The following is a 26,813-nucleotide window of genomic DNA, read 5'->3' as shown; positions in this document are numbered from 1 at the left end:
ATAGAAAGCTAATCAAAATCTTTACTGATTTTATCAGCTGAAACTGCCTTATGTTTCTCGTTAGGCGAGAAAACATGCACTCATCCCTAGTCTGGAAAATGTAGAAATATACACGTGCATAAATGAAGCAGCATGTGTACTTCAACAGCCTCTCAATTCTTACAAGAACAGTGGCTGTTTCGTGTCTCGGCTATTGGAACACAACGACTCTTCAGCTAACGTCTAGCTGAATGTCAGCCAAAGTGAACACAGTTTTTACACAAAATTGATCTTTTGGAGTCGTGCAGAGTGCGATGCGCCCTGTTCTACACTTGATGCTGGTTCAGAGGAGAGTTCCCGAAGTTTTCGCTATTCTGTCTTTCGTAGCCAAACTCTCCACCCACCTGCGTCCTTTCGTGCTTTGCATCTTGGTCTTTTTTGACCAATGGGAGCGTTCCTTTCATCTTATCTCATGAAAACTACCCCAGCCAATCGCAAAAGGCGTACCTTGAAACTGCCCCGTAATCTCGCCACTTCTATTCCTTCCGAGTTTATTTCAGCCAACTGGACATTTTGTGCCCGCTCCTGACGCCTAAAACTTACAAGCGTACATCACGAGAGCACCACGGACCTTTCATGTGATCAGTAAATGTGACTCTCTTTTAACTGCGTCTCAGTCCTGTTTGTATCCAACTGGAAATTCCCCAATGCAATTTTCTAAAGAATTTCTCCATCACAAGCAGCGCTTGGCCGTTACCTGCTACCTTCGATGTATCGCCTGTTGCATTTGTTGTCTCCCTCACAACCGGTCACCAATTCCCTTTCAAAAGTCTTTCATTGCATTTGGGCTGTGGATGTGCAACCCGAGTCCATCTGAAACTAAAGCGTCTCTTCCAGCAGATTTTTCACCGTTTGCTCATTGACATGCAGGGCCGCGCGGGATTAGCCGAGCGGTCTAGACGCTGCAGTCATGGACTGTGCGGCTGGTCACGGCGGAGGTTAGAGTCCTCCCTCGGGCATGGGTGTGTGTGTGTTTGTTCTTAGGATAATTAAGGTTAAGTAGTGTGTAAGCTCAGAGACTGATGACCTTAGCAGATAAGTCCCATAAGTCCCATAAGATTTCATATTTCACATGCAGGATTTGGGTTTGGTGTGTCAATACCATCGAATCAAGTGACATACCTTTTTGCATTATATACTGTACGTTTTGATAGGCAAATCCGCTCACTAACACCAAAATATTCATGTCACATGTCCATCTACTCGTTATGACACATAAAATGTAAAGTGGGAAGCTATCATTTATTCAACCTACAGCTTTAAATGTCTGCGTCCTTCCATGTTCAATATTGTGCTGGGTCAATCAACGGTTGAGAAATTTTTCTCAACCACTTGAATGTAGCGATGGCTGTATATTTAGTTTGACTAACTATCTATTTTAATTTGGCATGGTCAAAACAGGCGTTCTCTCAGTCTCTCTTTGGTTTTCGAACGCAACTTATTTACTATATACTACAGATTCGAGCAGAAAACTATTGTTTTTCGAGATTTTAACATGTTTTACTAGTTTTCTGACTTTCTAAAATTATTTAAGTAATATGAAGCCTTGTGTTTCTATTGTATGGTTGTCTATACTTTAATTTTAAGCTTAAGCTAATTAGAGATTCTCTTGCAATTTATATACTACAGTTTTCTATCTGATTTTAACATAAATTTCTACCAATCACAATTTTTTAATTTGTGACAGATTTTTATTTGACATCAAGACTAACGTTAAATGATGATGGAGATGTACTGGAGTTGAGGAAACCTTCATTTAGGATTACCCTCCTGATTTTCAATACTTATGTCTTATTCCCAACCTCAGTTTTTATGTTTGCTAGTAGCCCATATGGCAATTACAATTCACGAAAGTTTCATCCTTTACAATAATTTCTAAAACTATCTTACATTTATAAGCACCATTCCTATAACTTTACAAGCACAATTCCATTAATTTTGTTTATCCACAAACGTATTATATCCCCAAAAATATTGAACTTATGCATAATAACTTTACAGAAGAAATAAATTGACTTTTACAAAAATATTAAATTCCTAATCCTACTAATTACCCTGTAAACATCAAATCACCATCATCAAATTACAAAACCTTTTTTTGTGCATAACCTATATATCAATAAACATGTTACATACTAAAATGTTAGCCTCCAAAGAAAAATCAACACTTGATTTTCTTAACCTAGTTATATTGTCGTATAAAAAAAAAGTCTGTGTGCCCATAAATCTTTTTTTTAGATTAACTAGATGCATTTCATTCTGTCACAGACACTCTTTTTCTCATATAACATCAACATGTTTCATTGAACTCATCATCCCCATGCCACAGTTGGCAGAGATAAAGATTGCAAAATATTGGAGTGTATTGTGAATGCTTGTTTGCCTTCATTCCGTTCCACATGTACCCACGGCGAAATTATATTGGTGACCTATTATTAGCAGCATAAAAACTTATATTTTCTTCTATCCTCGAATCTTGATGCCAATCCATCGTTGTTTAATTCGTCTCCTGTTTCCTGCATGAATACTCATCTCTCATCTCTCGGTGTGACATTTGAAAGTGTTGCAATTTGCCATAAGGAATATTTTGGACGTTTGTATTGCTAGAACAGTAAAAATTGATTTTTTTGTTGGTAGATAGATGCAATAATGTTCTTGGATAGGAAGGGATTTAGAAAGGTATCTTGATTTCTTCTGGTCCAGGTCTTCTTTCTTCCTAATCTTCTCCATTGAATCTTCTTTTCTTGTTGCATCTTGCTATCTTCTCACTTGTGTCTTCAGTCTTCTCTGGACAGGGAATTGCGATTTAAGACCTGCTTAACATCGTTATTGTATAATCCATTCTTTTAGTATTTTCATTCAGTTCGTTGTGTACCCTTTATTTTATCAGGTTGTTCTTGGATAGATTGGACATCCTACCATTGTTCTCTTGCTTATTCTAACGAGTGTTCAGGGAATGTTCCGCAATGCTAGATTTCATATAGTGTGACGATAATTTTAGTCGTTCTGTATTTTGCACTATTACAGATACGCGCCTCTTCTTTTTCTTCTTCTGATGAATTCAAACATTTGTTCATCATTGATTTAAGACGTCAGCCTGCATTACAGTTTGTTCAAAATCATCGTATCTCCTTATCCTGCTCTATACAGTTTGTGATTGAAGTGCCAAGAATCTATCACTGTAGCAAAATTTTTCTTATGAAGATTGCTCGTGGCTTCCTCATGAATAAAGACTGCGTCATGCCACATGTCGACTGTATCCAGGTTTCGTTGTAGATCCCCCTACTTTTCCACAGATGTGTTATCCTCTTGGACTGTTGCTCCCACAAAAGCATTTGCTTTCGTCATCTCAAAAGCTGACATACTAGGCACATACACTCATTGTTCATGCCTAACCACTCTACTCAGTTCTGCTGTCGATCTGACTGCGATGGTGATGCATTGTTCTTGATGACTTTATGGGCAATACAACACAGTGCACACCTTTGTCCATCTTACATCCCCAAATTTCTCTAATTTACATGTTATTACAACCTATCTTTGTTTGTGGGATGGTCTATTAATCTTTATCAAAGGAAGAATGATTATCAAAACCCCTTCTCCCTTAAGATACTTTACAATTTTTATAAATACTAAAAAACTACTAAGAAACATTACAAAAATTCTATATTAAAAACTATACATAATATTACCCTTATTAAATTCTTCATAACTTTACATCTATTTTAACAGATTAACATCTTTTATCCCCATTCTATATGAACACTTTCTTTTTTCTTCTCACTCTTATAAAGGTAATGGTTTCCTCATCTTCATCACAATGAATAATGATAGGGAAAATAGATGATGATGAAGGTTAGTGTGTTAGTATGTTTCTTTTTTTAAATTCTAACTACAGATACATCATATCATAAAAACTTCGCACCTTGACTCCGACTCTGGCGTCTTTTTCTCTGCAATATCTTCTTTTCGGCATAAGCTGTAACTTAACTTTAATATGCAATACATGTCTACTTCTTGTCTCCCTTTTAAGAACTTTCTTTACTGTCCAGTTCTATTGTTCTAGAGTTTGTACTTTTATTAGTTGTGGTTAACCCTATCTCTTCCTTATAGCCGGCCTGTGTGGCCGAGCGGTTCTAGGTGTCCGCCACATTGCGGAATATGTACTTCAGTCTGGAACCGCGCGACAGCTATGGTCGCAGGTTCGAATACTGCCACGGGCATGGATGTGTGTGATGTCCTTAGGTTAGTTAGATTTAAGTAGTTCTAAGTTCTAGGGGACTTATGACCTCAGATGTTAAGCCCCATACTGCTCAGAGCCATTTGAACCATTTGAATCCTCCTTATAAACAGTAAACTCTTACATTACTTTCTCCCTCTATCTTTCTCTTCCTTATTGAAATCATCCCTGTGTTAAACTCATGTTACTCTATCTATTTCAAACAAATAAATGTTTCTTATTCTCCTTAATAATTCAATTCCCTCTCTTAATTCTTATTTCCTAACAAACTTTCACATCCATTTAACTAACGTCTCTCTTTAACATCAACATGTTGTAACTTTCAAAAATCATAAATACTTCTCATATTCCCAAAAATATCTCCTCAACACATTGTGCACTGTCCACGGTGGAACAAATCACAAATAAATATTTCCTTCTTACATAATTCTTTTCTTTACACACATAATTTCTTGGCTTCCTTCTGTCACAAAAAAAAATCAAATTCTTTCGACTTTACACTCCATTTTAAGAGACAATCTACTACTATTTTGTCAAACTATCCACATGCTAATCTCTGTCTTTCTCCTTTCTTTCTACTCACTCCCCATAACACATTTCCTCTTCAGAATGATTACTTTAGTTCTTACTTTATTGTTCTTCCTCCACAACCGCCTTTTTGATTCAGTGAGAAAGTTAACCCATTTATTTTAATGAGATATGTACACGTTAAAATTTTTCTTTCTTTGCATTTTCTTAGCTTCCCTGCCTTTTACTCTCATTTTTCTTGGGGAGTTAATATTTACTGTTTTACCCTTTGCACACTTTCAGGTGACGCAGACGGTGCAAGCCCAATGATTTTCCTGTTTTTGAGTTAAATCTTATTATTTTTGAGTTAATTATTATTATGAACCGCTTAACTTACTCCCATAGGGCCTTTGTATACCCAAACGAATTAATGGCTTTGATGTTTTTTCTTGCCATAGGGGTGGAGGGTATTCACAAATACTTTTTGTCATAGTGAAAATACTCAGGAGGTTGCCGTTTTTCCTGCCCAGTTCATTCTATTTAATGGCACACCTTTCATATTACTTAGTGCCAGTTTTACTTGATGTTGACATTTTGAATGTTCTGGGATGACGTTATTTGCCCATATTCCTTATCATTTGCATCTGTGATCTCTTTATAAGTACCTGTCCGATATACATCATCTGACTTGTGTATCAATATTGGTGTTGCCAATGGTGTATTATCCTCTCAACATAGCGTTTCTATCTAATCCTTTTGTGCTTCACATCACGGCCATTTATGTCCAATGGGAGTGTTCCTTTCATCTTGTGGGAACTACCCCTCCAACCGCAAAGGGCGTACCTTGAAACTGCGCCATGATCTCGCCACTTCTATTCCTTCCGAGTTTACTTCAGCCAATTGGACATTTTGTGTTCACTCCTGACGCCTAAAAGTAACACGCGTACATCACGAGAGCACAACGGACCTTTAATGTGACCAGTAATATTGTGACTCTCTTTTAATTGCGTCTCAGTCCTGTTTGCACCCATCTGGAAATGCCCCAACGCAATTTTCTAAAGAATTTCTCCATCGCAGGCAGGGCTGGGCCGTTACCTGCTACCTTCGAGGTATCGTCTGGTGCTTTCATTGTCTCCCTCACCACCGGTCACCAACTCCCTTCTAAAAGACTTTCATTGCATTTAGGCTGTGGATGTGCAATCCAAGTCCATCTGAAACTAAAGCGTCTCTTCCAGCAGCTTTTTTCAGCTTTTGCTCATTGACATGCAGAATTTGGGTCCAGTGCGTTGATACTTTTGAATCAAGTGACATACCATTTTTCATTACATACCGTACTTTTTGATAGGCTAAACCGCTCACTATCATCGAAGTATGTCATGTGACATATCCATCTCCTCGTTATAACAGATGAAATTAACATCCATTCAAGCTGCCACATAACAATAAGCAATAAATAAAATAAAATAATTTGGTGTGGTTCTATAGAATGGTTATGTCAAACGCCACTTAAAAAATCACGTTATTTGTAACAGGGAACAAACCAGCACATTCCGTTGACACTGGGCGTCACATGAATGACGCAATCATTATTTACTTAGGCTGACTGCAGATACACGTTGCAAAAAGAAAATTTCCAATGTCTGCCAAAACAACAGAAACAATGCACATGACGTCTCTTAGGCGCGTAATGGGGCCCCTTAGGGATACGGCGGCTAAGGAGGGGAAGAAATCCAGTGTGCACTCCGTGTGCATTCCGGGAGGAGTCATTCCTGATGTGGAAAGGGTCCTTCCGGATCCCATGAAGAGCACAGGGTGCAGCCAGCTGCAGGTGGTGGCACATGTCGGCACTAATGACGTGTGTCGCTTTGGATCTGAGGAAATTCTCTCTGGATTCCAGCGGCTATCTGATTTGGTGAAGGCTGCCGGTCTTGCTTACGAGATGAAGGCAGAGCTCACCATCTGCAGCATCGTTGACAGAACCGACTGCGGACCTTTGGTGCAGAGCCGGGTGGAGGGTCTGAATCAGAGGCTCAGACGGTTTTGTGACCGTATTGGCTGCGGATTCCTTGACTTGCGCCATAGGGTGGTGGGGTTTCGGGTTCCGCTGAATAGGTCAGGAGTTCACTACACTCAGCTGGCGGCTACACGGGTAGCGGAGGCTGTGTGGCGTGGACTGGGCGGTTTTTTAGGTTAGAAGGCCTCGAGAAAGTGCGGGATGGGCTGCAATGTCAAAGGGTGCTTGGCAATTACAGGACGTGCTTGGATCAAGGAACAGTCGGAATTATAGTTGTAAATTGATGTAGTTGCGCTGGAAAAGTCCCTGAGCTTCAAGCGCTAATAGAAAGCACAGAAGCTGATATCGTTACAGGCACAGAAAGCTGGCTAAAGCCTGAAATAAGTTCTGCAGAAATTTTTACGAAGTCTCAGAAGGTGTTCAGGAAAGATAGATTAGGTAGAATTGGTGGTGGAGTGTTTGTGTCTGTCAGTAGTGGTTTATCTTGTAGTGAAGTCGAAGTAGATACTCCGTGCGAATTGGTATGGGTGGAGGTTATACTTAACAGCCGAATTAAGTTAATAATTGGCTCCTTCTACCGACCCCCAGACTCCGATGATACAGTTGCGGAACAGTTCAGAGAAAGTTTGAGTCTCGTAACAAATAAATACCCCACTCATACGGTTATAGTTGGTGGGGACTTCAACCTACCCTCGGTATGTTAGCAAAAATACTTGTTCAAAACCGGTGGTAGGCAGAAAACGTCTTCCGAGATTGTCCTAAATGCTTTCTCCGAAAATTATTTCGAGCAGTTAGTCCACGAACCCACGCGAATTGTAAATGGTTGCGAAAACACACTTGACCTCTTAGCCACAAACAATCCAGAGCTGATAGAGAGCATCATGACTGATACAGGGATTAGTGATCACAAGGTCATTGTAGCTAGGCTCAATACCATTTCTTCCAAATCCATCAGAAACAAACGCAAAATAATTTTATTTAAAAAAGCGGATAAAGTGCCACTAGAAGCCTTCCTAAAAGACAATTTCCATTCCTTCCGAACTGACTATTCGAATGTAGACGAGATGTGGCTCAAATTCAAAGATATAGTAGCAACAGCAATTGAGATATTCATACCTCATAAATTGGTAAGAGATGGAACGGATCCCCCGTGGTACACAAAAGAGGTCCGAACGCTGTTGCAGAGGCAACGGAAAAAGCATACGAAGTTCAGAAGAACGCGAAATCCCGAAGATGGGCTAAAATTTACAGACGTGCGAAATTTGGCACGTACTTCGATGCGAGATGCCTTTAATAGGTTCCACAACGAAACATTGTCTCGAAATTTGGTAGAAAATCCGAAGAAATTCTGGTCGTATGTAAAGTACACAAGCGGCAAGACGCAGTCAATACCTTCGCTGCGCAGTGCCGATGGTACTGTTATCGACGACTCTGCCGCTAAAGCGGAGTTATTGAACGCAGTTTTCCGAAATTCCTTCACCAGGGAAGACGCATGGAATATTCCAGAATTTGAAACACGAACATTTGCTAGCATGAGTTTCTTAGAAGTAGATACCTTAGGGGTTGCGAAGCAACTCAAATCGCTTGATACGGGCAAGTCTTCAGGTCCAGATTGTATACCGATTAGGTTCCTTTCAGATTACGCTGATACTATAGCTCCCTACTTAGCACTCATATACAACCGCTCGCTCACCGATAGATCTGTACCTACAGATTGGAAAATTGCGCAGGTCGCACCAGTGTTCAAGAAGGGTAGTAGGAGTAATCCATTTAACTACAGACCTATATCATTGACATCGGTTTGCAGTAGGGTTTTGGAGCATATAATGTATTCAAACATTATGAATCACCTCGAAGGGAACGATCTATTGACACGTAATCAGTATGGCTTCAGAAAACATCGCTCTTGTGCAACGCAGCTAGCTCTTTATTCGCACGAAGTAATGGCCGCTGTCGACAGGGGATCTCAAGTTGATTCTGTATTTCTAGATTTCCGAAAAGCTTTTGACACCGTTCCTCATAAGCGACTTCTAATCAAGCTGCAGAGCTATGGGGTATCGTCTCAGTTGTGCGACTGGATTCGTGATTTCCTGTCAGGAAGGTCGCAGTTCGTAGTAATAGACGGCAAATCATCGAGTAAAAGTGAAGTGATATCAGGTGTTCCCCAGGGAAGCGTCCTGGGACCTCTACTGTTCCTGATCTATATAAATGACCTGGGTGACAATCTGAGCAGTTCTCTTAGACTGTTCGCAGATGATGCTGCAATTTACCGTCTAGTAAGGTCATCCGAAGACCAGTATCAGTTGCAAAGCGATTTAGAAAAGATTGCTGTATGGTGTGTCAGGTGGCAGTTGACGCTAAATAACGAAAAGTGTGAGATGATCCACATGAGTTCCAAAAGAAATCCGTTGGAATTCGATTACTCGATAAATAGTACAATTCTCAAGGCTGTCAATTCAACTAAGTACCTGGGTGTTAAAATTACGAACAACTTCAGTTGGAAGGTCCACATAGATAATATTGTCGGGAAGGTGAGCCAAAGGTTGCGTTTCATTGGCAGGACACTTAGAAGATGCAACAAGTCCACTAAAGAGACAGCTTTCACTACACTCGTTCGTCCTCTGTTAGAATATTGCTGCGCGGTGTGGGATCCTTACCAGGTGGGATTGACGGAGGACATCGAAAGGGTGCAAAAAAGGGCAGCTCGTTTTGTATTATCAAGTAATAGGGGAGAGAGTGTGGCAGATATGATACACGAGTTGGGATGGAAGTCATTACAGCATAGACGTTTTTCGTCGCGGCGAGACCTTTTTACGAAATTTCAGTCACCAACTTTCTCTTCCGAATGCGAAAATATTTTGTTGAGCCCAACCTACATAGGTAGGAATGATCATCAAAATAAAATAAGAGAAATCAGAGCTCGAACAGATAGGTTTAGGTGTTCGTTTTCCCCGCTCGCTGTTCGGGAGTGGAATAGTAGAGAGATAGTATGATTGTGGTTCGATGAACCCTCTGCCAAGCACTTAAATGTGAATTGCAGAGTAGTCATGTAGATGTAGATGTAGATATACTCTATATAGCAGAACTCATCGTTTGTAGTGTCACGACCTAGCCTATTCCAGGGACACTACGCATCAGGGTGGGTGATAGGAACAGCGAGGGACAGGCAGATGTATGCTGGGGCCTACATTCAAATGGCGGTAGTATTGACAGGTGTTTATTTAAGCAGCCTTACACTGCACTCCGTCCGTCCTCACAGCTGCATTGCATGCTTGCAAATGCAGCTGATCGCAGAATGCACTGACCTCCCAGCCCACCGTTGTCCTTGGTTAAGGGCAGCAGCTACCACGATGTCAGGCAGCCCACTATCACGCAACACGATACGTGCCACCGGCGATTAAGAACGAGCGTGGCCCGTCCAGCATCCAACATCGGCGAGGTTTCTTAAGTCTCGCAGCCATCACAGCACAGGTAGGCGCGCCTGGGCTGGAACTCGATAACTCGGTCAGCAAGCGGCTAGTTGGTCGATCTTCATTACCAGGGATAGGTCGCGGTTTTTCTGAAACTCAAAAGTCCGCCATTCCCTCTCGTTCAAGACGCAGACAGAATGGTAGCATGACTGAATGCTCTGAGCCCCTAACTCGATTACTTACACCCTTACGCTTATGACATAGTCCTACTGGAGGGGGACGAGTAAGTTTGCTTCCTATTATTTGTCGTGTCTGATTTTCCCAACTCGCTCTGCCCGGAGAACAGGTTGCTAGGCCCAGTTAAATTTGTGAGTTTCTCGGTAGCATGTGCCCGAGTTACAAAATATTACTTCACCCTTGGTCACACTGTGTTAGCTGTTCCATGCGTTCGACCATTGATCTGTGTCACGAACTCCTGTTTGCCTGGAGTACTTTGTCGTAGTGGCAACTATACCGTCCAGTGGCTTACTTGATTACCACGTCAGTCAGGCTTCTTTCTACTTTATGGCCGTGACAGGAATAAAACATTAAAAATCCACAATTCGAGAGCCAAAATTTCCGGGATGCAGCAGTAGCTTGCACAAGACATGACTGTAAAAAGTAATGCACATTATCGTGCAATAGAGCTGTGAAAACTATTTCGTCATTGATGCCGAAAGTAGCAGGAGAAGGTTCTGCAGGATAACGTGACACATAGATGAATGTCAGTAGAAATGAGTGTCTGTTGGACAGTATCGATAAAAACATTAATATGGCACAGACTTTTGATGGAAATGGTGCTATGGTCTCGCTTTTTTTCCCCTCGTTCTGGGTTCAGACCATGATTTTGTTCGATGACAAAATGCGCTCAGGTGTTTATGAAAACTTTGGAGATAATACCACCAGTGGCAAAAGTTTTGTTTTACATATTTTGTACTGGCATGATAATGGACGTCTCGACTGTCTAAGATCCTTGTTAATATTTGCAGCAGCAAGCTGGAGTTAACTAGCACACAAACTTGCAACACGGAAAAAGTGCTCTATGATATTCCCCTCTTCCAAGTCAAAACTGCTGTCTGAAATTCCATTACCATACTATAGACCTGATTGCACGCACTGTGCAAACTTTCTTCGTCACGGCACTGGCCGCCTTTTGCCCACGGGGAAATATCACCGGTAATCATTTGATAGCAGGCTGAGTTGATTTGGGATCTTTCTAGAAGGACTGGAACGAGGAAGAAACTTAATTCCTCTCTGGGACTGAATCCGGAATCTCTACAGCCGGAGTTTTGTGCTCTACCCACTAGATCACCACAGCTACAAGTAAACAAACAAGCGACTTGGAGCTCTGGAAGATTTACTTCACAAAATGTCTGTGCCATATGCGAAACGATTATAATTTTCTCTGACAAGAAAAATAAGGTAACTGATGTAATTTTTTCCATCACTTCCATATTTTGTGTCCACTTTACAACAGTTACTGTAGTATGATAATGATTCTTTAAACCTCAAACTGGTAACAAGAGAATGAATAGAAGTATGTTGAAACTGTGGGAGATTTGTTTCCTGCAATAAGAAAAAACTTACGGTTACTAAAATTATTGTCCAAATTCTACAAGCAATAGGTACTCTTGTTAACAGGATGTAAAAAGCTTATAGTTGGCGGTGAAGCCACCGCTTCGCCCCAGTCTCACAGCCCTGCAAGCACTGACGCACCCCAACGGTTTTGACGGATTGTAAGATTTTTATATTCTATTTATACATAGTAGAGTTTCCACAACAATATTAACAACATTTGACTTTTTTCTTATCACATGCACGAGTGACATCCGAAACTGGGCCTTAAATAAATTGTATTGCGCAAGTGAAGCGGTGTATTACACTCCAACAATCTGAGACCTGTGTCACCATATATTGAAGAAAATCAGCTCTATTAAATATCTTGACCTCCTACCAGCTCCTAACTGAACTCCATAGGACATTTCTATAATGTTGTGGTTGATAGTTTACATATCAGAACAATTATATCCAAACCTCTAACAATAACTACCCACTAAACTTGAACAAGAATGAAAATAATTACCGCCCTCGTGAAGAATACCGCACTCATGAAGAATACACGTTGTAACAGTTACATACTTAGGTCTTACATTGTTTGTTTCTCCAGAACTAACAGGATTCAGTGTTTGTGTAGCGCTGCTATTGGCGACAATATGTACACTTTCCAAGTTCGTAGCAAAGAAACTTGAATCTTAATAGTTTTTACTTCAACTACTAGATAAAACTGAACCTTACTAAGCCTACTTTCTCTTTTCTTATTCTTATCATTTCAATACTGACATACAGAATTCGACCAGACAAACATAGCTCAAAGTTCTCCTATTCATTAATTACCCACAATATTCAAGGATAACGCGATCTGACTGCTTTAAAATTAACTTAAAAGAATGGTCCTGAATAAGAAGAAAACCTAACAATAACCCACACATATCATAAGTGACAAAAATCTTCATTACACGAACTACAGCAATGCCTCAAGCGCCAATACAGCCAGCTAAATAAAAAATTCTAACTACTGAAGGCTCTAACTACTAATAGGCATGTGGTTAGCAAAGGAAAGATTTTGTTGCAGACCAAACAATGTATTTACGTTAATAATGTGACAACCAGTTCAAAAATTATATAATCAACTGCAATAAATCTCCGTGACGGATACACGTTCAGACCGTCCGCTCGTGCTAATATTGCAAACCTCCACCACTGCTAATTATTAACATCTAACATCCAATATGCTGACTACTATTGCCAACTTCCATCACTGCTGGACGTTCACCTACAACTTCCATCACTGATGATTGTTAACTTCGAACTGCTTGTCCGACCAGCAACAGAGTCTCTTACAGAGAGCGCACAGCGCTGTCAGAGTTATTAATGCCGTCAATCGCGCTGCCAACATACAGACACATAAACAGGCTACATCAAACTGTATGCTCACTTTTCCGTTCCTTTGACGCTTCACAGTCCAATAAAGTTGTATGCGTAACTTTTCCACCGAGGAATCTACTAAGATGCAGTAAATAAACGTTACTGTTTCAGATACACAGGAGTTGCGAGGAGCTGCTGTCGCGGTGCTGGTGGAACGGCGAGCCATTCGCCTGCTGCCAGCACGCGCCACCCCTCAGAACGGAGGTGGGCTCCTGCTTCGCCATCAACAGCGCCCAGACGGACGGGTGAGCTCAAGACGTGGAGCTAAAGACCATTATATGTCTCGAAATAACTACTGCAGCTCGAAACAAGTGAGACCGCTTAGGGCGAGAGACCAGTTTAGCTTGTTGTATAGAACACTGGCAGAAATCATTCCTTCTGTAAATAATAGTTCTTGATGACTACGCAGGTAATCATCCTTCAAGGGGGGTAGGACGTCAAACGGGCCGACTTGGAGCAGGAGAGACACCACAGGACATTTTATTTTCTACTGTCTATACTTTTATAAATAAATTCACAAAACTGTCAGCATGACCAGGAAGATTCGCGATTCACACTCATAGCAGCGGAATTTCAAAGACATAACAAAATAAATTTTTTTACATGTGAAATTTCATCATTTTTTTGCTTACTATTGGCTGCATTTGTTGTTATAGGTACATTTTTCTTCATCAAAGAATCTCTGTTACTTGTGAATTTTGCACAGCGTACAAACCATACTTACAAACTCTAGAATTTTCCAAATCTATTAAAAATTGTGGTAAAAAGTGAGATAATTAACTACAAAATTTGATTTTTTTCTAACCATAAAGTTTAAAACGTAACTGCTCATTTATTTTTCATAAAATAAATAGATTCTAGAGTTCCAGACATCTTTAAGTATGGTTTGTATCTTGCTTATGAAGAAAAGTGTACCTATAGCAACAAATGCAGCGAATAGTAAGTGAAAAAATGATGAAATTTCACATGTAAAAAAATTATTTTGTTATATTTTTGAACTTCTGCTGCTACGAGTGTTAATCCTGAATCCTTCCTGTTAATGCTGACAAAGTTTTATGAATTTACTTGTAAAAGTATAGACAGTGGAAATTAAAATGTCCTGTGGTGCCTCTCCTGCTCCAAGTCGGCCCGTTTGACGTCCTACCCCACTTAAATGTGGAACCCAGTTTAGGGTATTTATTACAAACTTATTCGTCGAAAATACAGTCCTATATTGGAGTCACAGTGGGGTAGGGGTAGCGTCTTTGGCTGGGTCCAGGAATCGATCGAAGCCACTACTTAAATTTAAAATATAAACTATCAGCAAAAGTGACCTAAGACTTTCAGCATGCCGAATCATCCTCGTTCTGCGAACGGCCTTGCCAAAGAGGGTACAGGAGCAGGCAGGGCTTAAGTGCACTCCCTCACTCTTAAACTGGGAAACTCCTGCTAAAAGGAGGTGAACAATCGGCAATTCCAGAATGAGATTTTCACTCTGCCGCGGAGTGTGCGCTGATATGAAACTTCCTGGCAGATTAAAACTGTGTGCCCGACCGAGACTCGAACTCGGGACGTTTGCCTTTCGCGGGCAAGTGCTCTACCAACTGAGCTACCCAAGCACGACTCACGCCCGGTACTCACAGCTTTATTTCTGCCAGTACCTCGTCTCCTACCTTCCGCTAGGTTCGCAGGAGAGCTTCTGTAAAGTTTGGAAGGTAGGAGACGAGGTACTGGCAGAAATAAAGCTGTGAGTACCGGGCGTGAGTCGTGCTTCGGTAGCTCAGTTGGTAGAGCACTTGCCCGCGAAAGGCAAAGGTCCCGAGTTCGAGTCTCGGTCGGGCACACAGTTTTAATCTGCCAGGAAGTTTCAAATAAGCAATTATTAACGACATGAGGATACTGAATTCAATGGAAACCATTGCATTAAAGACAAGTAAGGTGTCTACAGTAGACGTGGGTCGCAACTGGAAAACTGTCAGGATCAACCGATCTCCGGGAGAGGACTGCCATGGGACAGAACACCATGACATAAACAGGGAGTACCCAACGAGAGGGTGGCATGTTGCGTGTCAGACAGTGGAATATTATTGATATGAAGGCGGAAGCGAAGCTAGAAAATATGAAAAGGAAAATGCAAAGGTTCAATCTAGATCTTGGGGCGGAGGGGACAGTGAAGTGAAATGGAAGGAATTATAACGATTTCTGATCAAACGAATGAAGCGTAGTCTCAACTGCAGCAGAAAATAATATACCGGAAGTAGAGTCATTATGAATAGGAAAGTAGATCAGAAATGAGAGACAGGATTATTCTCATCATAGGCAACAGCAAACCAACACCAACAACAATAGTTCTAATATACATGCCAACGTCACAAGCAGTAGAAAAAGAGATAGTATAGGACGACACTGAACGGGTAACTCAGTAGGTAAAGGGAGATGACAAGCCAATAATCATGGACGATTGGAACAAAATTGGAGACAGAGTCACGGGAGAATATGGGTTGAGTAGTAGGAATGAACTAGGAGAGCGACTAATAGAGTTCGATAGGAAATTCCGTTAATAATAGCGAATGCACTGTTCAAAAATAACGAGAGGCGGAGGTATGCTTCAAAGAGGATACAACTGGATTACACCATGATAACGCAGAGATTCCTAAATCAAATATTGAATTGCAAGGAGTGCCCAGGAGCAGCTATAAACTTATACTATAATCTGGCTATGACGAAGAGTAGGCTGAAACTTTGGAGAATCGTCAGGAGGAATTAACGTACAAAAAAAGAGGGATATTGAAGTTCTGAGGAACGAAGGTTGTGTGTTTGAAATTCGCTGAAGCTTCAGATACTGCGAAGACAAATATCGCGATAGGCAATTCAGTTGAACAGGAATGGAAATCTATAAAAATGCTACAAGAACCTTGACAGACAGGTATGGTTTCAAAGACAGTAACTGTGAAGCAATTTGGGGAACAGGAAAAATACTTCCTTTTACCGACGAAAGAAGGTAGTACAAAAATGCTTAGGAAAAGACAGGAATGCAGCAATATAAAGCATTCAGGAAAAATATAAACGGAAGTGTAGGGAAGTTAAGGTGAAATAGCGCACAAGAAATGTGAAAAAATCGAAGAAGAAATGATCACCGAATAGATTCATTCAGTATATAGAACTTGACGTGAAATTAAAAACAAATTCCGCTAGTAAACTTAGAGGAGAGAGGGATTAAGTTGAAAAATATATTGAAGGCCTCTACAAAAGTCAGGAACAATCTTCTGACAAGATAGAATAAAAACTGAAGTCAGTTTGGAAGAAATAGGAGGTATTACAATTGCAGTATGACAGAGCTTTGGATGAGTTGCGGCCAAATAAGGCAAAATGAATAGATAATAGATAACATTCCTTAGGAATTGTTAAATTCATTTAGGGCAACGGGAATAAAACGACTATTCACGTTGGCGTGTAGAATCTATTAGAATAGAGACATGACATCAGAATTTCGGAAAAATATCATCAGATGACAGCAATGACATGTAAGTGCAAGAATTATTGCCAATCAGCTTAACAGTTCATGCATCCAAGTTGCTGAGAAGAGTTACATACAAAATGGACGACGATCAGTTTGACTTTCGCGAATGTAACTGCATCAGACAAACACCACTACCGTTGTGCTTGATAATGGAAGCAAGACATGAAAATTCATGGAACGCTCATAGGGTCTATCGACATATAAAAAGGGATGTAAGCTGTATGAAAAGAAGGGGAATAAACAACAGGCATGAAAACGAAGTAGGTACAATAAGAATGGAAGACCAAGAACAGCTTAACCCCATTGAAAACGCTAAGACAGTTATGCTATCTTTCTCCCCTACAGTTCAGTCTTTACGTCGAAGAATCACTGCCAGAAATAAAACTAGATTCAGGATTAAAGTTCAGGGCGAAAGAATGACAGTGATCAGATTCGTCGATGACACTGCTGTCCTCAGTACAAACGAGGAGGAATTACAGGACACTCTTAATGGCATTAACAGTTTAATGAGTACAGTGGGTTGACAGTAAACTGAAGAAACAGGAATTTAATGGAGAGTAGCAGAGGCGAAAACAGCGAGAAACATCAGAACTGGAGACCACGGAATAAACGAAGTGAAGGAATTCTGTTACCTTGGAAAGAACAACGTATGTGGACGGACCAAAGAGGACGTAAAACACGAATTAGTACAGACAAAGAGGGCGTTCCAGGCCAAAAAAAGTCTACTTGGACATATTTGTGGAAGATATGTCTGAGGATGAACGTTTGGAGCACCGCATTGTATGGTAGTGAATCATGGGCCGTAGGAATATCCGGAAAGGAAGACAGTCGAAGCGTTTGTTTCGTGGTGCTATGGAAAGATGTTGAAAATTAGATGGACTGATAAGGGAAGAAATGAGGACATTCTCCGCAGAATCAGCGAGGAAAGAAATGTGTGGAAAGCACTTACAAGAAGAACGGTCTGGGGTGCGTTTTCGTATGACAAGAGGGGCAGTCTCTTGGTTACCTCCTGCGTCCTGACTGCAAAAGTGTTCGTCACTCTGGTGATTCGACATGTTGGGCTGCCATTCATGAACAGTATTCCAGGAAGTATTTTTACGGTTACGCTAGTCATTATTGTACCAGCATGTCACATTTGCAATGACTTATTTACCATTTGCATTAACATGTGATCTTGTAATCTTAATCATTTAAATATGTTACCTAAACAAATGTACTCCCAAAATTTTATCACTCTGTATTAATTATTTTATGGTGTTGCGACTTTTTCCATCAGTGTAACATTTCTCTTCACACGCACTGCTGTAATGTCTGAGATAAACAAAGCACAATAACAGTACACATAGCCAAAGTAATCGTGAGTTTTATCGTTACTCACTTATTTCGTAAATGCTCTTGTTTAATTCCGTTTTGTTACTCTTTGTTTCAGGAATGAGTCCGACAGAAAAAAATTAACATGCAATCGCACGACGAGGCGCGGATCATTGAAGGTCGAAGTAAAAGCTGAAGTTATAGTAGGTCCTCTTCTATTTTTACTTAAATTCGTCTTACATATATTGTACATCTGTATCCAATTTTTGTGTGGACTGTATGAAAATGAACGGCTTATGTAAATGAAAATGTTCATTATGATAAATAGCAAAAACAAGTTGTTCTCTCAATCACTGTGATCAGATAATTACCGAGAAATCGTAATTTTTTCTTCTAAAATTCCATTACACTGAGGTTAAGAGTCTTAACTGAGAAGACCTTAAGTACCTGTGAAAAGCTACTAGATGACGAAATAGTAATATCTGGTGAATGAATGAAGTAGATATAATTACTGCTTGAGTGATCCAATGGAAAAATAGCATTTTTTTTAAATACGCTATCAACGGTAGAGTGAGAATTTGAAAAGGAAAACAAATACATGCAACGTCATTTAGCGTTTTTCCTCAACAGAAACGCGATCTGCGCTCGTTTATTTTTTGGAGAATGCCCGTGCCGAATGAGACACAGTTGTGCGAACGCCAAAAGAGAAGATATCTATAAAAAAAAAAAAAGACACATATTACGTAACGAATGGCACTGGCCCCACATCCCAAGAGAGTATAATTGACGCCGTTGTCGACACCGCAAAATCTCTGACACATATACGTCATCTGCTGCATGACTTACTATGGCAGAATAATGGAATAGTAAGGCATTTGAAATATTCACGAGTATGCGGCCAGGTGCTACGATACTTCGGAAAATAACGTTTTGCCACCTTTAGGCGGTCTTGATGACTGTAGCGCAGCAATTAGACATGACATGGGCTCAAAAATTCGTTAGAATTCCCCTGCAGAAATGTTGAGCCATGCTTTCCCTATAGCTGTCCATAATTTCGGAAGTATTGCCGGAGAAATTTGTGCAGTATCTGACCTCTCGATTATGTCCCATAGATGTTCAATGGAATTTATGTCGGGCGATCTGGTGGGGCCAGATCATTCACTCGCATTGTCCAGAATGTTCGTGAAAGCAATCGCCAACAATTGTATTCGGTGGCGTGGCGCTTTGTCAGCCATAAAATTCCATCATTGTTTAGAAACAGAAAGTCCATGAATGGCTGTAAGTGGTCTGGAAGCAGCCGAACACCCAGAGGACTCAGTCCACTCCATGTTAACACAGCCCACACCATTATGGAGCCACCACCAGTTTCTACGGTGGCCGTGCGGTTCTAGGCGCTTCAGTCCGGAACCGCGTGACTGCTACGGTCGCAGGTTCGAATCCTGCCTCGGGCATGGATGTGTGTGATGTCCTCAGGTTAGTTAGGTTTAAGTTATAGGGGACTGATGACTTCAGATGTTAAGTCCCATAGTGCTCAGAGCCATTTGAACCATTTGAACCTGTTTCTACTGGGTCTTGTTGACAACTTGGCTTCGTGGGGATTGCACCACACTGAACCCTACCATCAACTGTTACCGACTTAAATCGTGACTCATCTGAGCAGGCCACAGTTTTTCAGACGTCTAGGGTCAAGAGACCACGAGAGGCGCTGCAAGTAATGCGCCGTGCTGTCAGCAAAGGCGCTAGCGTCGGTAGTCTTCCGTCATAGCCTATTAACCCCTAATTTCATAGCACTGTCCTAATGGATACGTTCGTTGTACGTCCCACATTGATTTCTGCATTTATTTCAAGCAGTGTTGATTGTCTGTTAGCGCTGACAACTTTACGCAAAGGCCGCTGCTCTCGGTCGTTAAGCGAAGGCCCTCGGTCACTGTGTTGTCCATGGGGAGATGTAATGCTTGAAATGTATTATTCTCGGCAAACTATTGACACTGCAGATCTCGGAATAGTGAATTCCCTAAAGACTTCTGAAATGGAATGTCCCATGCGTCTCGCTCCAAGTACCACCCCGCTTTGGCAGACTGTTGATTCTCGTCATGCCGCCATAATCGCTTAGAAAACTTTTTCACATGAATCATATGAGTGGAAATGACAGCTCCGCCAGTGCGCTGCTTTTTTTTATACCTTTCGTAAGCGATGCTACTGCCATTTGTATATGTGTTTATCGCTATCCCATAACTTCTGTCATCTCAATTATAGACCGCGCCTTTTCGCGTCAAAGGTACGCATGCGCGGAGCAACTTGCGAGGTGGAGGGGTCAGTGCGTGGCCGAGACACGAACAGTGGTCCCCAAGCTCTGTGCCGCCACCGCGAGGTTGGCACGCTGCTGGTAGGGAAGAGGACCGCCTACGAAATGTCGTCTCAGTCCTCCAGTTGACGTGGCGCGAGTGGAACTTCTCATGGACTGTCGTACTTCGAGCGCACTGAAGGCTGGGTCCCAAATATGAATTAGTTGGAAACCACTGACTTTATGCGTGCAGGCGGATCTCTACAGGTTCTTTTAAAACGCAGTTCGGAAATTTGTTGGCCTGTTTTAACAAGCTGACGCCGGCATAACTCATGTGGTCTTTGGAGATGAGGTGCTCCGTGACAACTAAATTTGTTGATTGTTATTAATCTGTATGCCGCTTGCCTGTGCCCATCTGACCTGTACTGTCCCGCATTGTCAGGGGATGCCTAGTCCTAGGTCGACCTTAACACATACCAACAATGCTTTCGTCTTGGGTGAAGAACGTACCCCGACTGTATATCTCTGGAGAATTTTTCGTTAAAGTATTCCCTACGTAAAGATTAAAGCATTTGTCATCTTACTCTGCAAGCTGTGGCATAGGTCCTTCGAGTTTATGACACACTGGATGTTACGGTGGTTGTAATCGCCCTTCCGGAAAATTGTCTACAGTTGCTGCAGCTCTGCTTTTGATTGGGATTTTGCACACAAAGTATGGCTTGTAGATCCTTCAAGGAACTCGCGCTTAAGAAGGGCCAACCTGTCAAGTCTTGAAGACGAGTTATCTCTTTGAATTATCATTATTCATGACCAGATTAATTAGAAGAATAGATGGAGTGCGATTAATCAATAATGTACCTGCATTTGGGAGGAGGCCGACGGTTCAATTCCGCGTCCGGCTATCCTCATTTAGGTTTTTCGTGATTTCCCTAAATCGCTCCAGGCAAATGCCGGGATGGTTCCTTTGAAAGGGCACGGCCGATTTCCTTCCCCATCCTTCCCTAATCCGATGAGACCGATGACCTCGCTGCCTGGTCTCTTCCCCCAAACAACCCAACCCAACCTGCATTTGGGTCACTCTTTTCTGAAGTTTCATACGTAATTATACCTTACAGTGAAACTACCTGTTTCCTTGTCGCAAACGAAACCAGGTGTTTCAGTTGATGAGCGATTATATCATTTAGGAACTAGGGGCAAAGGCTACAGAAGTGACTAGGATGGTGCAATTGAATTTAAATCTGTATATTACTCTTAGGAAGAATTGGAGAAGCGAGACAGCCTTCACAGTGTGGAAATAGACAAGAATCCACACTTCCAGAGTACTATTAGCACAAGCAAAATATTCATGAAATAATACATGAATTACATAATGAAATTTCTTCCAGAGTTTGGAAAGAGTACTCTTTTCATGTCGAGAGACCCATACAGTAAATGAGCTATGAAAGAGATGGAGACGAAGAAACGAGAACGCGTTACAAGTGCATCAAAGATGTTGTTGTTGTTGTGTTCCTCAGTCCTGAGACTGGCTTGATGCAGCTCTACATGCTACTCAATCCTGTGCAAGCTTCTTCATCTCCCAGAACCCACTGCAACCCACATCCTTCTGAATCTGCTTAGTGTAGTCATCTCTTGGTCTCCCTCTATGATTATTACCCTCTACGCTGCCCTCCAATACTAAATTGGTGATCCCTTGATGCCTCAGAACATGTCCTACCAACCGATCCCTTCTTCTGGTCAAGTTGTGCCACAAACTTCTCTTCTCCCCAATCCTATTCAATACTTCCTCATTAGTTATGCGATCAACCCATCTAATCTTCAGCATTCTTCTGTAGCACCACATTTCGAAAGCTTCTATTCTCTTCTTCTCCACACTATTTAACGCCCATGTTTCACTTCCATATATGGCTACACTCCATACAAATACTTTCAGAAACGACTTCCTGACACTTAAATCTATACTCGATGTTAACAAATTTCTCGTCTTCAGAAACGCTTTCCTTGCCATTGCCAGTCTACATTTCATATCCTCTCTACTTCGAACATCATCAGTTATTTTGCTCCCCAAATAGCAAAATTCCTTTACTACTTTAAGTGTCGCATTTTTTAATCTAATTCCCTCAGCATCACCCGACTTAATTCGACTACATTCCATTATCCTTGTTTTGCTTTTGTTGATGTTCATCTTATATCCTCCTTTCAAGACTCTATCTGTTCCGTTCAACTGCTCTTCCAAGCCTTTGCTGTCTCTGACAGAATTACGATGTCATAAGCGAACCTCAAAGTTTTTATTTCTTCACCATGGATTTTAATACCTACTCCAAATTTTTCTTTTGTTTCCTTTACTGCTTGCTCAAATACAGATTGAATAACATCGGGGAGAGACTACAACCCTGTCTCACTCCCTTCCCAACTACTGCTTCCCTTTCATGTCCCTCGACTCTTATAACTGCCATCTGGTTTCTGTGCAAATTGTAAATAGCCTTTCGCTCACTATATTTTACCCCTGCCACCTTCAGAATTTGAGAGTATTTCAGTCAACACTGTCAAAAGCTTTCTCTAAGTCTAAAAATGCTAGAAACGTAGGTTTGCCCTTCCGTAATCTAGCTTCTAAGATAAGTCGTAGGGTCAGTACTGCCACAACGTGTTCCAACATTTCTACGGAATCCAAACTGATCTTCCCCGAGGTCAGCTTCTACAAGTTTTTCCATTCGTCTGTAAAGAATTCGTGTTAGTATTTTGCAGCTGTGACTTATTAAACTGATAGTTCGGTAACTTTCACTTCTGTCAACACCTGCTTTCTTTGGGATTGAAATTATTATATTCTTCTTGAAGTCTGAGGGTATTTCGCCTGTCACATACATCTTGCTCACCAGATGGTAGAGTTTTGTCAGGACTGGCTCTCCCAAGGCCGTCAGTAGTTCTAATGGAATGTTGTCTACTCCGGGGGCCTTGTTTCGACTCTGGTCTTTCAGTGCTCTGTCAAACTCTACACGCAGTATCGTATCTCCCATTTCGTCTTCATCCACATCCTCTCCCATTTCCATAATATTGTCCTCTAGTACATCGCCCTTGTGTTGACCCTCTATATACTCCTTCCACCTTTCTGCTTTTCCTTCTTTGTTTAGAACTGGGTTTCCATCTGAGCTCTTGATGTTCATACAAGTGGTTCTCTTATCTCCAAAGGTCTCTTTAATTTTCCTGTAGGCAGTATCTATCTTACCCCTAGTGAGATAAGCCTCTACATCCTTACGTTTGTCCTCTAGCCATCCCTGCTTACTCGTTTTGCACTTCCTGTCGATCTCATTTTTAAGACGTCTGTATTCCTTTTTGCCTGCTTCATTTACTGCATTTTTATATTTTCTCCTTTCATCAATTAAATTCAATATTTCTTCTGTTACCCAAGGATTTCTACTAGCCTTCATCTTTTTACCTACTTGATCCTCTGCTGCCTTCACTACTTCATCCCTCAAAGCTACCCATTCTTCTTCTACTGTATTTCTTTTCCTCATTCCTGTCAATTGCTCCCTTGTGCTCTCCCTGAAACTCTGTACAACCTCTGGGTCTTTTAGTTTATCCATGTTCCATCACCTTAAATTCCCACCTTTTTGCAGTTTCTTCAGTTTTAATCTATAGGTCACAACCAATAGATTGTGATCAGAGTCCACATCTGCCCCTGGAAATGTCTTACAAATTAAAACATGGTTCCTAAATCTCTGTCTTACCATTATATACTCTATCTGATACCTTTTAGTATCTCCAGGCTTCTTCTATGTATACAGCCTTCTTTTATGATTCTTGAACCAACTGTTACCTATGATTAAGTTGTGCTCTGTGCAAAATTCTACCAGGCGGCTTCCTCTTTCATTTCTTTGCCCCAGTCCACATTCACCTACTACGTTTCCTTCTCTCCCTTTTCCTACTACCGAATTCCAGTCACCCATCACTATTAAATTTTCACCTCCCTTCACTATCTGAATAATTTATTTCATTTCATCATACATTTCTTCAATTTCTTCGTCATCTGCAGAGCTAGTTGTCATATAAACTTGTACTACTGGAGTAGGTGTTGTCTTCGTGTCTATCTTGGCCATAATAATGCGTTCACTATGCTGTTTGTAGTAGCTTACCCGCATTCCTATTTTCCTATTCATTATTAAACCTACTCCTGCATTACCACTATTTGATTTTGTGTTTATAACCCTGTAGTCACCTGACCAGAAGTCTTGTTCCTCCTGCCACCGAACTTCACTAATTCCCACTATATCTAACTTTAACCTATCCATTTCCCTTTTTCATTTTCTAACCTGCCTGCCCGATTAAGGGATCTGACATTCCACGCTCCGATCCGTAGAACTCTAGTTTTCTTTCTCCTGATAACGACATCCTCTTGAGTAGTCCCCGCCCGGAGATCCGAATGGGGGACTATTTTACCTCCGGAATATTTTACCCAAGAGGACGCCATCATCATTTAATCATACAGTAAAGCTGCATGCCCTCGGGAAAAATTACGGCCGTAGTTTCCCCTTGCTTTCAGCCGTTCGCAGTACCAGCACAGCAAGGCCGTTTTGGTTATTATTACAAGGTCATCCAGACTGTTGCCCCTGCAACTACTGAAAAGGCTGCTGCCCCTCTTCAGGAACCACACGTTTGTCTGGCCTCTCAACAGATACCCCTCCGTTGTGGTTGCACCTACGGTACGGCTATCTGTATCACTGAGGCACGCAAGCCTCCCCACCAACGGCAAGGTCCATGGGGGGGGGGGGGGGGGTTCATCAAAGATAAGTTGGTGAAATTCCCACAGATCTGGAAGGGAGCGTGTGTTGTTACCTTGGTCGCGACTCTACCGTGCGTCTTCAAAAAATGCAACCGGATTCTTATTGCATATTTACTGGACACGTCTGGCTTCATGATAGTGAAATCCAGAACATACTGCAACTAATATAGCGGATGACGTACACGCCAGTCTTACAATGTACCTTAATTAACCAACCGCGTCTAGGTGCCACTTCAGAGTGGGCGCCGGAGCGTGCGTCTCCCTGTTTCGTTACTTCGGAAGCAATACAGAACTATTGCTACTCCGGAAAATATTAGTTCTATACTACCGATCTAAGCAAGGAGGCACTGCTGTCCCTCCTGCGGCGGATCGGACGAAGGGACGGGAACGACCCCTGTGCTTTACGTTTGTCACTCTGAGGATGCGTCAAAGTAGCACTCAGGCGAAAAACAAAGTCTCCCCACGAGGAAGAGGGTCTGCAAACCACATTTGAACGTAACGGCTTAAGTCGATCTTTCCAACAGACTCGCCATCTCGGGACTGTTTTGCTCATTTTTTTTTATTTATTTGTTTACCCAAATCTAATTAGGCCCATCGAGCCCTTTGTTATATCGGACCAGAGTTTTATACATATTCGTACGGTATCTATCACGTCATAGTTACCTAAGAAATAACGATTTTAATTCACAACGGGTATTAAATAGAATTTGATTGTCTGAAGTGGCAGTGAGAGTAAACTGGTCCCGGTGGAGGTTCGAGTCCTCCCTCGTTCATGGATGTGTGTGTTTGTCCTTAGGATAATTTAGGTTAAATAGTGTGTAAGCTTAGTGACTGATGACCTTAGTAGTTAAGTCCCATAAGACTTCACACATACATTTTTGAATAAATTTTACTGATTACGAACTAACGAAATTAATACTGACATTACTTGTACTAATCCAGCTGCTGCCATTAATAGTGATAATAATAATAATAATAATAACGACAATAATTGTGACAAGAATACCGTCAGGAGCGCCTCAGGAAAGTCTTATAGGACCCCTATTGTTCTCTATATACATAAATAATTTGACGGACGGTTGGGCAGCAATCTGCGATGTTGTCGTGGTGTACGGTAAGGTGACTAATTTGTGTGACAGTAGGAGATTCAAGACGACTTCGACGAAATTTCCAATTTGTGAGACGAATGCCAGCTAACTCTAAATGTAGAAAAATGTAAGTTAATGCAGATGGTGTAGGGAGATCAAACCTGTAACGTTCCAATACCGTATTACTAGTGTCCTGCTTGACACAGTCAGGTCGTTTAAATATCTGGGCGTAACGTTGCAATGCGATATGAGGTGGAATGAGCATGTGAGAACCGTGGCAGAGAAGGCGAATGGTCAACTTCGATTTATTGGGAGAATTTTAGGAGAGAGTGGTTCAGCTATAAAGGAGACCACATATAGGACGCTGGTGAGACCGATTCTTGTGTGCCGATCGAGTGTTTGGGAGCCGTACCAGGTCGGATTGACGGAAGACATCGACGCAATTCAGAGGCACGCTGCTAGATTTGTCACCGGTAGGTTCTAACAACTCGTAAGTGTTACGGAGATGCTTCAGGAACTCAAATGGGAATCCCTGGAGATAAGGTAATATTCTTTTCGAGAAATTCTATTGAGAATATTTAGAGAACCGGCATTTGAAGCTGACTCCCGGACGATTCTACTCC

General features: G+C 41.5%; 1 protein-coding gene across 1 annotated transcript in view; it reads left to right on the top strand.

The window, feature by feature from the left end:
- The window catches only part of LOC126274544 (uncharacterized), a 173,854-nt gene that overhangs the window by 31,081 nt on the left and 115,960 nt on the right, over positions 1-26,813 (top strand). The window contains exons 4-5 of the mRNA XM_049977126.1: positions 13,346-13,479; positions 18,163-18,247. Of these exons, the coding sequence (XP_049833083.1) occupies positions 13,346-13,479; positions 18,163-18,247 (219 nt within the window). The remainder of the gene's footprint in view (positions 1-13,345; positions 13,480-18,162; positions 18,248-26,813) is intronic.

This window comes from Schistocerca gregaria, chromosome 1 (genome assembly GCF_023897955.1).
Source record: "Schistocerca gregaria isolate iqSchGreg1 chromosome 1, iqSchGreg1.2, whole genome shotgun sequence".
Classification (NCBI taxonomy): Eukaryota; Metazoa; Arthropoda; class Insecta; order Orthoptera; family Acrididae; genus Schistocerca; species Schistocerca gregaria.
This window is presented reverse-complemented; position numbering and strand designations above follow the sequence as displayed.